General features: G+C 55.1%; 3 protein-coding genes across 3 annotated transcripts; 2 read left to right on the forward strand and 1 right to left on the reverse strand.

Moving 5' to 3' along the window:
• Window positions 1–5: 5 nt before the first annotated feature.
• B0H64DRAFT_67161 (PAB-dependent poly(A)-specific ribonuclease subunit PAN3) lies at window positions 6–3,157 on the forward strand. The gene is made up of 8 exons (XM_062808599.1): window positions 6–297; window positions 381–509; window positions 563–677; window positions 738–868; window positions 919–1,010; window positions 1,065–1,398; window positions 1,452–1,604; window positions 1,675–3,157. Exons 2-8 carry the CDS (start codon window positions 440–442, stop codon window positions 2,724–2,726), a joined length of 1,947 nt encoding a protein of 648 aa, XP_062661680.1. The 5' UTR covers window positions 6–297; window positions 381–439; the 3' UTR covers window positions 2,727–3,157.
• A 691-nt stretch (window positions 3,158–3,848) lies between these two features.
• Window positions 3,849–4,802, reverse strand: B0H64DRAFT_384308 (U6 snRNA-associated Sm-like protein LSm7). Its single transcript, XM_062802992.1, has 4 exons — window positions 4,775–4,802; window positions 4,601–4,750; window positions 4,422–4,493; window positions 3,849–4,322 (listed from the first exon to the last, which is right to left on the reverse strand). Exons 2-4 carry the CDS (start codon window positions 4,641–4,643, stop codon window positions 4,192–4,194), a joined length of 246 nt encoding a protein of 81 aa, XP_062661681.1. The 5' UTR covers window positions 4,644–4,750; window positions 4,775–4,802; the 3' UTR covers window positions 3,849–4,191.
• Window positions 4,803–8,361: 3,559 nt separating this feature from the next.
• On the forward strand, window positions 8,362–11,564 carry B0H64DRAFT_67226 (uncharacterized protein). Its single transcript, XM_062808600.1, has 3 exons — window positions 8,362–9,831; window positions 9,887–10,269; window positions 10,341–11,564. The coding sequence occupies exons 1-3, from the start codon at window positions 8,553–8,555 to the stop codon at window positions 11,430–11,432; spliced, it is 2,754 nt and encodes a 917-aa protein (XP_062661682.1). The 5' UTR covers window positions 8,362–8,552; the 3' UTR covers window positions 11,433–11,564.
• The last annotated feature ends 843 nt before the right edge of the window (window positions 11,565–12,407 follow it).

Genomic DNA, 12,407 nt, shown 5'->3' on the forward strand with positions numbered 1-12,407 from the left:
TTGACGGCTCTGCTGCACTGCACCTCGAAGTTGCACCTGCAACTCTGGAAACGCCCGCCGACAAGCTTGGCTCGGCGGTGATCCTACACCACCAACCCCAACTTCCGTGAACTACTCCTGGCGTCATTGTCGCCCCTTCCGCGTCCCCGTGGTCTCTATCTCTCGTTTTCTTGAGGCCCATTGGGGTTACTGCTTTGCGCAATTGTTACCTGCTCCCGTCCTCTGCTCGCATGCCGCTTTCTATGGGTGCCTTATCGCCCGCTCGGTCAAAATATGGGAGAATTCCACCATCATCAAGTGAGGACTGGACTTTCCCCTGCTGTGCCGCCCTATATCATGCTTAGCGTTTTTTTCTAGAGCTGACGCTGCTTTGTCTCCAGACATCGTAGAATCGACCAAGGCGCCGTCTCCCTCTCCTTGAATTGACCGAGCATCCACCATGGCCACGACACGATATCCATCGAATGACCTCCGGCGTCAGGTCGGCTCCCCGAGATCTAAGGGCCGAGGTCGGTTCGCCCTAATATTGCTGGTCTCTTTCCCGCTGACGGCCAACTCGTAGAGAACAAGGATACGCTGTGTCGCAACATTGTCATTTACGGCCATTGCCGCTATGAGGAGCAAGGCTGCACTTTCAACCATGAACACAACAAAAATCCTTCCCCTCAAGCAGACTTGTAAGTGGATTGCTCAAAAGCCGCTCTTAATCATCTTCCACGTGTCTAACCTCCATTTAGTTCGAAGAAGACATTCAACGTCGACTCGCCCGCGTTCACACCATCAAACCAGCCGCAGACAGCAGCAAAGAAAACCACCCTCTCGTCACAGGCTGCGAATGCAGCTCCATTTACCCCCCGTGGGGCTGGAAGTGAGTTGAATACGACCCGAGCCGACATTCTATGTCTAATCCTACCCCAGCACCAAACCTACAACAAACCGCCGAGACTTCGGTGTTTAACCCGGCCACGATCAGGGAGTTCACCCCACAGAACTACGATATCGGCAACACCGTAATTCCCTCCTTTCTGTAGAACAAAAACGTCTGCTAATACGGGCCGCACCAGACTTCGAATGGCGTGCCGCAGGAAAATGGGATTTACAGTGATCCTTTCACCACCATGGGTTCCCTGAGCTCGGCAATACCCTCCGCTGGGCAATACAACCTCTACGCCTCTGACCACAACTCTCTCGCGGGTGCTGGGGCACAATTCTATCCGCAGCACGGAACCTTTCCCGCCGGACCGCTGCAACCGCCCAACTACCATCTCTACCAGCCATATGATAGTTACCGACAAGAACTACAACCTTGGCAGCGGGCAACCTACGACTTCTTCATGCCGGCCAAAATGCGAGAGGAGCTCCAGAAGAAGATGTTCGCGACCCAGCAGGTGATGCCAAGTAAGTTGCCCCGACTTCTGTCACCCCGAGCTCACTCTTACTAAAGCTACCAGATTCCGGGTTGCCCCAGCTCGAACGATGGCACTCCCTATTTCCGCTGGACACCAATAACCGGAAGAATACAACTTCCTTTGGGTACCCGAGTTGGGTGTACAAAGCCCAAAACAGCCGAACCGGGAGGCACTACGCCCTCAGGAGGCTCGAAGGTATGAACCAAAAAAAAAAGACTTTCTAATCGATGACCTAGCCGAGCACTTGCTAATCTTACTGTTCTAGGCTACCGATTGACCAACGAGAAGGCCATCCTTACCGTCATGAAGGAATGGAAAAAGATCAAGAACGGCAATGTCGTGACAGTCCATGAAGCGTTTACTACCAGGGAGTTCGGCGACAGCTCCCTCATTTTCGCATACGATTACCATCCCCTTTCCAAAACGTTGCAGGAACACCACCTCCAACCAACTCACGGAAACCGGTATAGAGCCCCCAGCGCCGTACCGGAGAATGTTCTCTGGGGCTACATTTGCCAGATCACAAACGCACTCAAGACCATCCACTCGAACAAGCTTGCAGCTCGGTGTCTTGAGCCAAGTAAGATCATCCTCTCAGACAATAACCGCATCCGGCTCTCGGCTTGCTCCATCTTGGACGTGGTGCAGTTCGAGACCAATACCAAATCGGTTCCAGAGCTGCAGGAGGAGGATCTCGTCAAGTTTGGCAAGCTCATACTTGCCCTAGCTACTGGTGCCCCACCCGCTCACCTGAATAACATTCAAGTCGCCCTCGACAGCCTGGTCACGAAGTATTCGGCAAACTTCAAGGACGCCGTGGCATGGCTCATAGCGCCATCAAATCCAGGCGAGTCCAAAAGCATCGAGAACTTCATCAGCGGCATTGCCACGCACATGACCACTTTCTTCGATCTTGCTCTCCAGGACAACGACGAGAAACAGTTCCACCTTGCGAGGGAGCTAGAAAACGGTCGCGTCGCCCGCAGCATGATGAAGCTCATGGCGATCATCGACCGTAATGAGCTCGGCGGTGTAGCAAGCTGGTCCGAGACCGGCGACCGGTACCAGCTCAAGCTCTTCCGCGACTATGTGTTCCACCGTGTTGAGGCTGATGGAAAACCCAATCTCTCCATGGGGCACATGCTGAGCTGCCTGACCAAGCTCGACGCAGGCATCGACGAGATGGTCGTCCTGAACAGCCCCGACAACGAGACCGTATTTGTGCTCACCTACCGGGAACTCAAGCAGATGTTTGACCGCGCGTTTAACGAACTCGTGAAACACAGCAAGACCGGCGCCCCCGGGGCGAACAACTAGGCGGTGCCACTGCCGATGGCGCCGGTGTTGCCGAGGTCTCCTCGGACTCCCTTTGCTCCACCCGGGTATTTTTCGGCGAGCGCCACTCTGCCGAACTCCGCCCCAGTGAGCTCTGGTCCGTCGAGTGCTACTATGGCGAACTGTAGCCTTCTGAGGCGTGCTTTGACGAAGAGTGGCCCGGCCCGGGTTGGTGCTGGGGGGGACCAACTAGCAAGGCCCGATCCGGTGCAACGCGCTTCCATAAGCTTTCTTCCAAAAAGGGATATTCCGGCTGGGCCTGTGCTGGCAAGTGGTGGTTTTCTGGGTGGGGGTACAACGACGCGACTGGGGACAGTGAGACAGCAGCCGGTGAACAATGCGCCGGTGAGAGATGCGCCAGTGATGAACACACTGGCTAGATGCGATTTGGCGATGACCGAGCCGAGAAGGAATGAGCCGATGAAACCCGCCTCGACGAGCTTCGCCCCGGCGAAACTAATTCCGGCTGTTTCAGACCTGGCAAAGTTATTTCCAGCAGAACATGGCCTGGTGCCAGGGAATTCGGAGAGGTCCGCTTTAGCAACCCCTAAACCACGGGTTGTTGTTGCTGTTCCTGACCCGAGATTGCTGTTCCCAGCATCATATGGTCTGGAAACGGGTGCTCTGAAGGCGCGGGCTCCTCCAGACTCCGTTCGGGCAGAGATGATTCTAACTGTGTCTGCCTCGACGAAATTGAACCGAGAAAGAGACGATCAAACGAGCGCCGCATTGACGGTGACAGGGTGGCAACAACGGGTATCAACATGGGTGGACGAGCAAGCCCAAATTTAGGGTCCTTTGGGACGCGTGGATTCCACGGGCAATGGATGGCCTCCAGAATGGTTCATGAGAGAGAATCTTTGAACTGGAACACGGCCAAACAGGGCTGCTTGCAAGACAATGCATGCCAACAACCGACAGAAAACAGGTAAATTGGAAGGTCGCAGCACGTTGCAGCTCGGTTCGAAGGGTGTGGTGGATAAACGGGCGAGCGAGCAGCAGTGGTCGTATATAAATATCTCCGGTGGCTGTTGGTTAACGGGCGTGTACCGTGTAGCAGCCACATAAATCAAAATTTCATCATGTACTCTCCCAATCAGTCAAAGACTTTAGGTTCCAAGCTGCTTTCATCAACATAGAATAACAATTGCGCGAGGCGGGAATCGAGTTTCGATGCTTACGCCGGCCTTCATTGAGGGACCGTACTCTCAGCAGGATGGCCACCATCCAGCTTCCAACGCCGAGATAGCAGGAAGAAGCTATATAAAGAAGCTCATTTGCACTCTCGGGCAGGCCATTCCTAAGATATAGATAGGCCTGGGCGGCCATTCCCAGACCAGGTCAGTCAGCCCTTTTCAGTAAGGCGGAAATATCCTGCCCTTCTGTCTCTTGGTCCCGATACCGCCCTTAAAGCCCAGACCTTACAACTGTAATTTCGATTCCCACTTCAGTCCTCCTCCGCCTGGAGGAACGGATTCGCTATCACCTCGCTCCCGTCGACCGGGCTGAGCACCACGAGCAGCGTGCCACGCACCACCACCAGCCCGAGCGGCCTGGTCATCTCGTTGCCCTCGTCATCTACCGCATCACAAAACCAGTCAGCATCCCGATTTCACACCTCAGTGCCAACGGCCCGTGCCGGGGCAGAAGGCAGAAGGGGGGGAAAGGGGTCCTCACCTCTCAACAGCTCCTCCACCTCATCCAAAACCAAGTTCATCAACGCATCGTACCCCTTCAACACACCCGTCGCTAAAATCCAGTCTTGTCAGCCCACTTCCTTCCCCTCCCCACCGCCCAACAACCAACAGACGTAACCTCCTCCCCGGGGAACAGAACAAAACAAAAACAAAACGAACCTTCCCGCCCGCCGTTGAACTTGACCGAGATGCGCTTGTCCATGTACTTCTTCAGATCCAGGATGTTCTCCTTCTTCGGCCGCTCCTTGTCCTGGCCTTGCCCTCCACTGCCGCCGCCGCCGCCTCCTGCGCCGCCCCGGCCTCCTCCGCCTCCGCCGCGCCCGCCGCGCCCGCCTCTAGGACCGCCGTGGCCGCCGCGGTGTGGGCGGTCTGCCATTGTTTTTTTGTGCTTGTGCTGGGTTTGTTTGGGGTGGGGGTTGTGGGGTGGGTGTGTCGATGTGTTGGTGATGGCGGGTCGGAGGGTTCCGGTTTATCAGGGGAGGGAGTGAATCTCTGGGGGAGGGTGGTTGGTTTGGTCGTTTGTTCGTTTGTTCGTCGATGGTGGTGGGGCTGGGTTGACAGGCCCGGGCACGACTTGGATTGAAGGCACCAAATTCTCGGGGTTTGGCAAGGGAGCGGACCGACCCCACGATTGTGGAGCCTCGATATGTCTTGGCAGCCGTGACCTGCGAGTGGGGTCCCGCCCGCGATCTGAGCTCGCCAAGCTTTTCAGCTTCTTTCGTCTCTCTGGCTGGCGCGCCATGTGATGCAGGGGTCGAAAACACCATGTGGTCCGTGCTTCTCGACAACTGACTTCAACACTTGTCGGAATCTGGGGATTGACGGCGCGCCATGTTCAAAAGTGGCAGTGAGCTTATCAGATCTAAATTGTGATGATATGCTATTTTGAATGATAGCCCTTTTGTGCTGTTAAATATGCTTTACAGCGCAACACGCGCCATGCCAACTTCCATCAAGACAAGACGAGTCAACAGATGAACCCTCCAAGTTCCACAAAGTTCAACATATGAGGGAAAAGCGCCCTCGAGGCTGTACTCCTGATGAACTTTCCATGATAGGAAGTTGTACGTCACGAAAAACGCTCCCCTGCATGATCCACGATGGTTCCCCGATGTCAATTTCTCAATTGTATCCCTTGCAGCCCTTGAACTCGAGCAACAATGCGATTCAAGAATGTGTTCTCCAGAATCACTAAGCATATTATTGTGAAGTTCGTTTGTTTGGATCTTTTACCGTTAGGCTGCCCATGGTTGGGACGATGGATAGGTGATGGTTTCGCAACGTGTCCTCCGTCGCAGGGAGCCCATTAGCCGCAACAATTGGGATTTGGCGAGATGCGGACTTGGTGAAAAAGTAGGCGGCGCTGGCCGCGTATGTTGTATATGCCTATTTGATTGTATGGGCAATTTGAAACTTGGACTGTTGCCGACCTCCAAGCCCTGAACGCCCCAAGGTGTTGAAGGTTGCTGGGCGAGCGGGAGAGAGAATAAAGAAATGCCACTCCGTGGATATCACGATGTAATACAATTCTAATGGTGCGGGAATGATAGTGGTTGCAGTGGAGGCACCCAAGGGGAGGCGTATTCTCATCTGCTACCTCACGATCCTCGTGCCTCTACGCCTTAACCCCTCCGACTCGTCAACTAAGAATTGAAGCCATGCGCGATAGAGGATCTTAACTTGGTACCCTTGTTTTTTTCTCAATAGACATAAGATTACCGGTCATGGAAAACAGCTTCCTGCAGGAACGTACGGCCTACCTTGTCCGGCATCATGCTGTATCTTCGTAAATCCGTCATTTTAGGGAAGGAAGGGGCAAGCGTCACGTCAACTTTATAAAGTGAGTCGCTCGTCAGGTTTTCGCTATGTCTTTCGTACAGAGAGGGTGTTAGTATAATCACATTTGAGAAAGAACAAGAGGCAGCCCGGGAGACTAAACGCATGGTTCGTAGGAAGACATGATGTTGCTGTCTTGATTTGACCCTGGCGAGAGCTTCGAACCCCAACCTAGCAGAAACTGTAACGGTCCTTGGCTGAGTCCATCATTTGAGCTTTTAATTCTGCAAACATACAAACCATCGTCGTCGATCCTTCCGAGGGGGAAACTCACTGCCGTGAAGGTTTCGGTCCTGGCTCAGGGAACTCGGTTCCAGCAATAACGAAGGCCACAACACGAACCGGTTTTTGTTCAGTGGAAGGTCTTGGTTTAGACTGGATGAAATTGAAACCTGACGACGACTCCCCTGGTGACAATGTGAAGATTGTGAAGATGAAGAAAGGTAGGGTAGCCCAAGGCATCATCCCCGGTGCCGCCTGGTTAACCCACTCAAGAAGTGATGAGGTAACTCCGACATAAAAACCCGAACTCAACTCCTGGCAGGGAAATCTGAGTCGTCGAAGGAGCTTCATCAGCGGTGATTCTCTTGGTTTGCACTGCTAGGTGTCATGGCCCCGCAGTTTGGGGCCTCAGCCCCGGAGATATGAGTCTCATCACAACAGCCTAGACAAGTGGCAACCTCAACCTTCCGACACTGAATGGCTGGTTGTTCGATGCGGAGTCAATCCATGCTCAAAACTACTTATAAGTAATGTTTTAACGCTGTGAAAGTTGTAGTGTCGTCGGTTTGCCTGTTCCGGCCAGGCCGAACCTGCAGGGGAGCAGTCCTCGCTGTCGAACCGAGAAGGTCGCAATGGAGTGAGTGTGAGTGGCCTTGGGGATGGAATGCGGAGGATCATTGCATCACCAGGCCAAGGAGGCTTGACAGGCAGCAGGGGTCGGGGAGGGGTGGTGAAGACACATCTTCTCCGAGTACAAAACCGAGGAAAGGGGGTATTGGATCTTCTCGAACGGCCATGGTGTGGCCTCGGGGATAATACCAATGCGGCCAATGCTGGCGATCAGTGTTCTGCGGAGTCGTCCAACCTAGAAGTTACCGCCTTGTCGTGTCGAGTCCCTCCCCCCTTGGGCCTCCGGTCCAACCCGAGCCGGCCCATGCTTGCCGCCTCCATCACACATGACGCTGGCTCCTCTCCACAAACCAAAACTCGAGGCAACACGTCCAGATTGGGTAATCTGCGATCCAATGCGCCCACGACAAAAAAGCATCCAAACCACACGCTGCCATTCCAACAAAGAAAACGATTGCATACCGAGTTATGCCTAACTAAACAAAGGGTGAAAACATCCAAAACATGCCTTATCGGCAGAGCCCATAAGAACCGTACATGGTGACTGCCCACCACTGTCCGATCATGCGTCCATTCTGGGAGGTGTTGCCATGCTTGCTCTCGGGGGCCGTGTGTCTCACCGAGGAGGTTGATAGACTTTTGCGCATCTATGGATACCTATCTAGGTGCGGTGCCATGGTGGTCACTGAGAGATATGCCTCGATGCGGGAGGGAGGGTGTGGCGCAAAGAGGAGCATAAGTGTCAGTGCCTGGGAAGGGCGTCTCACTTTGACGTAGGGTAGGTCAGGTCAGGTAGTCAGTCCTCTGACTGCTGCATCCTGCCCGATTACTTGATGGGGGTGAAGAGCGGCCCGTTCGTCCATCCCCCTACCCTAACACCTAACCCCCAACCTCTGGTTTAAATACCATTGCAGCCCCTGGCTCTTCCCGCTCAATCCGCTTCCTTTTCTTTTCCGCAAAACCACACCTTTGCTCCCCCAACCCCTGTCCTCCCACCCACACCTCTTCCATACTATTGTGGGTATTGTTCCTACAGCCATTTGCACTTATTGCAGACTCCGCAACACGTCGCCATCCTGACGCGTGCCTCGCTTGCAATCCATCATCCCCTTATACTTTTTTCCACTTCACTTGCTCTTGCAACGCCGTGCAGGCACTAATACGCCTTTTCTCTTGAGCTGTTGTGATCACCATTGCCGGTTCACACGTCGCCCTTTTCTGTTTTCGTTGCATCGGTCCCGCGCCGCGTCTGCGCAGCCCGACTGGTCCAATCCTTCAGCTCAAGCCGCTCGCCTCGCCGGGAAGCTGACTCGCCCCGTCCCACGCGTTTGCATTCCTGCATTCTGCCGCCCGACTCTCCTGCACGAACTCCCACCAAGTTCTTCGCATATCCACCACATCATTTACTACCATAGCCACAACAATGGCTGCCATAGAGGCAACACCAATAATGGCTGAGCTTGACTCGCTACTGCTATGCGGGTCGAGCTTCACAAGTAACGACCCGACAGACTCGGCCTCCTCGAATTCCACATCCATGAGTTCGACGCCCCCGACCACCGTGTCGGCCGACAGCATGTCGCTGGCCTCAGAACCGGACCACCCGAAATCAGAGATTGCTACCGCGTCCAACATAGAAGCGGTCATCACCGTCACTTCAACGCTCGAAACCGAGATTGAGCAGCACGAGTCTGGTCAGCAGACCCCGATAGCCGATGATGCCATTGTTGTCGCGGAACCCCCACCACCTCCCGAATTGTCGCCCGCCAGCCGCCCTCGACGAGCCAGATCCAGCCTCCCCGTTTACAATCTCTCCAAGCTCATGGGCACCGACGTGCACGGGAAGCGGAGGTCGAAAGGAGACAGTGTAGTAGACAAGCGGCGCCGCACTATTTCGGATGGAACAACAGCCAATTTTGGCGATTTGGACGCGACCAAATTGGGCGATGCACTGGCAAAAGCCAGCCAGACGACCAAGATTGAAGTTGACGCGTCGGCTGGCAGGCGGTCAAGCGCGGTTCTCAACACCCCGAAAAGCGCGCGGATCGCTAAAAAATCCTCTCTAAGCCCTGCGCCAGCGCATTTGACGCGTCGCGCGACGCGTCTTTCTGGCGCTTCTACCGAGAATCTTGCCACCAAGCTGTCCACCTTCAGCAAGCGGGGTAAAAAGGCGGTCGAAAAGGGGGTTGGCCGACTACCTCGCGAGCTCTTGCGATTGAAGGACACCAATGAGTTTGCCCACATTGACACCCGCCCGGTTCGGTACACGGTTTGGAGCAATGGGAAATATATCGAGGTCGACCCTTCGCAGGAGACCCCTGCACCCCAGCCGCCCCGAAAGAAAATCAAGGTGGACGAGAATGCCGCCAATGGCGAGGAAAAGCCCGCGGTAGAGGAGCAGAAAGCTGCTGCGCCGGCTACCAAGAAGCCGCGTACGAAGAAGTGGCTCGAGAAGGGTCTCTACGCGGGGCAAGAAGCGCCCATCGACATCTTCAAGGGCCTTAATGCTCAAGAAAAGAAGAAGCTCGCTTCAATCCCAGAGCTGTTGCCGACCGGCAAGCCTAACCGCACCTTCCCGCAGCCCATGTACAACGGCCTACGGATGCTCATTAACGGGCGCGACTTCAAGCTGCCTTTTGACGTCTGCCACCCTCTTCCTCCAGGCCAGCCGAAGCCTGCCGCGTATCGCACCATGACGAAGAGTGAGTTTTATACAATGCTGATCTTCTGGCATTTATTTGCTGACCCATTTTCAAGACCGCTTTGTCGGGGACGCAGCTTCATACTGGAAGAAGACGCCTCATTTTGGGGATTTCGCGTCCAGATGCGTTTGCCAGCCCGCAGACGGCTGTGATGAGGACTGTCAAAACCGGATCATGCTGTACGAGTGCGACGACACCAACTGCAACTTCGGCAAAGCCCATTGCCAGAACCGTGCGTTTCAGGATTTGCAGGAGCGCACCAAAAAAGGCGGCCGGTATCGCGTCGGTGTGGAGGTTGTCAAGACGGGCGACCGTGGCTACGGAGTTCGCAGCAACCGCTGTTTCGAGGCCAACCAAATCATCATGGAGTACACAGGTGAGATCATCACCGAAGCCGAGTGTGAACGCCGGATGAACGAGGAGTACAAGGATAATGAGGTCAGTCATCTTCTCTCCCCTGCTCATTTACCCCTGAAAATTCTCAGATAGATGGCTAACCTTTGCTACAGTGCTATTACCTCATGTCCTTTGACCAGAACATGATCATTGACGCAACCACCGGTAGTATCGCGCGGTTCGTCAACCACTCGTGCTCGCCCAACTGCCGGATGATCAAGTGGATCGTGGCCGGCCAACCGCGCATGGCCTTATTTGCTGGAGACCGCCCGATCATGACGGGCGAGGAGCTCACGTACGACTACAACTTTGATCCCTTCTCGGCTAAGAATGTGCAGAAGTGCCTATGTGGTAGTCCGAACTGCAGGGGCGTGTTGGGTCCCAAGCCCAAGGAGGTGAAGCCGCCCAAGCCGGCCAAGGACGAAAAGAAGACCAAGGCGACTTCCAAGACCTCCAAGGTTTCGACCAAGGTTTTGTCCAAGACCACGACCAAAACTTCCGTCAAGACATCCGTCAAGACATCCGCCAAGATATCAACCAAGCGGAAGCTAAAGGACGCTTTTGAGTTTGACGGCGACGACGAGGAAGAGGCTAAGACAACGAAGAAGCGAAAAGTCCAGGCAGCAACAGGCCTCAAGCGGACCCTCTCCTCGGCGAGCCGCAAGGTCGCAAAGGGCGCGGCAAAGGGAGCAGCTAAGAGTGCGGCCACGATCAAGCGGAGCGTAGCCAGCATTTCGGTGGCTGCGCGCAAGAAGACCGCCGCAGCCAAAATGACCAAAACGACGACTACAAAGGCCACCAAAACGACAACCACGGTCCGGCGCGCCCTTGGCAGCGGCGCCGCTAAGAAAGCCGCCGGGAAGAAAACCACGGCCGCGACAAGCACCAAACCCAAACCCAAAACCGCCGTCGCCTCCCGCAGCCCGAGCCTGACCATCGTGGCAGCGGGCAGCCCCGCACCCGCCCAGAAAGAGGCCAAGTCTGTTGTTACAACACCTACGGCGTCGGCCGCCGCCTCTAAGAAGGACCTGCCTAGGTTGACCATGTCGTCCGGCAAGACGTCCTCGCGCAAGCTGACCCCCTCGCGCAAGGCCCTCGAGTCGGGGTTGCTTGCCGGGAGCCCGGCGTCGGCGAGGTCGGCCAAGATGACCGCTGCGGCGAAGGGTACCCCCAAGATCAAGCTGGTCGGTGCCGCTGCCAATTAGGACCGTCTATCTGGGTATATATAGGCTGGGGTGGGAGTTGGGAACTGGGGTGCGAGATGAGAGGCGCTAGTCTGTCAAGGCGGGGGCGGATTGTTTTACCTACCATCGGTAAGGGGTTCACAATCTCGGGGTGTACGAATGGGGGAATCAGGCGTGTACGAAAGGAAGGAGGGGGTGGGTAGAAGAGGTAGGCGTCAAAGGAGGGGTGGCATTTCCCGGGTTTACTCTAGCGTTTTATTTGCTTGCAACTCGGTTGCAACTGTCATACGGGGGGACGAGTGGGAACGGGAACGAAGGGAAAGGGGAGGGAGCCCTTTGGTGTTGAGGAAGTTGAGGGGGTTTTATTCTCGTCATGTGACGTGGGCTGGGGGGATAAACCCAAGGTTGCGGGTTTGGTTTGCTCGGTAGGCCATGCATGCATAGGTAGCCTTGTTCCCGTGGGTGGGTGGATGGATGGGTGGATGGATGGATGGATGGATGGATGGATGGGGCATGGGATTTCCTATTTCTTATCGCGAGACCAGGGGCGCCACCGTGGTTTGTGGAAACGAAGGCGTCTCCCTGGCGGAGTTCAACATGGTCATTATCGACATTGAGGCGCAGAGGAATGTCATTTTCAACAACCGATGGTACCAAACCTGGCTCCTGTGATTGATGTGTTGTGCTTCCTCCCCATCTACATAGCCGGCAAAGAACCTAACGTGTGGCACAGCGCAGCAGCAGCAGCACTGCATCCATTGCTTAACCTCGAAACGGAGCGACCTAGGGGGCGTGTTGCAGGAACGCTACCCAAGGTCTCGGTGTGCAAAGCGTCGACACTTGCGATGGTCTGCTACGTACCTACCTAGCTATGTTCACCGAGCGGGATGCGGCCCGGGATTGAGTTTGTTGGGGGCCTTGGCCTGCAGAGACGAGGGAGCGGTTAATTGAATTGACCTCCATGTTCCTTCGGGTTTGTTTTGACATCGCGACATC

Source organism: Chaetomium fimeti, assembly GCF_033439085.1.
Source record: "Chaetomium fimeti strain CBS 168.71 chromosome Unknown B0H64scaffold_2, whole genome shotgun sequence".
In the NCBI taxonomy this organism is placed as follows: Eukaryota; Fungi; Ascomycota; class Sordariomycetes; order Sordariales; family Chaetomiaceae; genus Chaetomium; species Chaetomium fimeti.

What these genes read in the sequence shown, in the direction of transcription:
- B0H64DRAFT_67226 (XM_062808600.1), top strand. Translation starts at nt 8,553, where the DNA reads ATGGCTGCCATAGAGGCAACACCAATAATGGCTGAGCTTGACTCGCTA. An exon ending in GTATCGCACCATGACGAAGA is followed by an intron (nt 9,832 to 9,886) that starts GTGAGTTTTATA and finishes CCCATTTTCAAG; the next exon opens with ACCGCTTTGTCGGGGACGCA. An exon ending in AGGAGTACAAGGATAATGAG is followed by an intron (nt 10,270 to 10,340) that starts GTCAGTCATCTT and finishes CCTTTGCTACAG; the next exon opens with TGCTATTACCTCATGTCCTT.
- B0H64DRAFT_384308 (XM_062802992.1), bottom strand. Translation starts at nt 4,643, where the DNA reads ATGGACAAGCGCATCTCGGTCAAGTTCAACGGCGGGCGGGAAG. An exon ending in GTTCAACGGCGGGCGGGAAG is followed by an intron (nt 4,494 to 4,600) that starts GTTCGTTTTGTT and finishes ACTGGATTTTAG; the next exon opens with CGACGGGTGTGTTGAAGGGG. An exon ending in GGTGGAGGAGCTGTTGAGAG is followed by an intron (nt 4,323 to 4,421) that starts GTGAGGACCCCT and finishes GTGATGCGGTAG; the next exon opens with ATGACGAGGGCAACGAGATG.
- B0H64DRAFT_67161 (XM_062808599.1), top strand. Translation starts at nt 440, where the DNA reads ATGGCCACGACACGATATCCATCGAATGACCTCCGGCGTCAGGTCGGC. An exon ending in CCTTCCCCTCAAGCAGACTT is followed by an intron (nt 678 to 737) that starts GTAAGTGGATTG and finishes ACCTCCATTTAG; the next exon opens with TTCGAAGAAGACATTCAACG. An exon ending in CGCCCTCAGGAGGCTCGAAG is followed by an intron (nt 1,605 to 1,674) that starts GTATGAACCAAA and finishes TTACTGTTCTAG; the next exon opens with GCTACCGATTGACCAACGAG.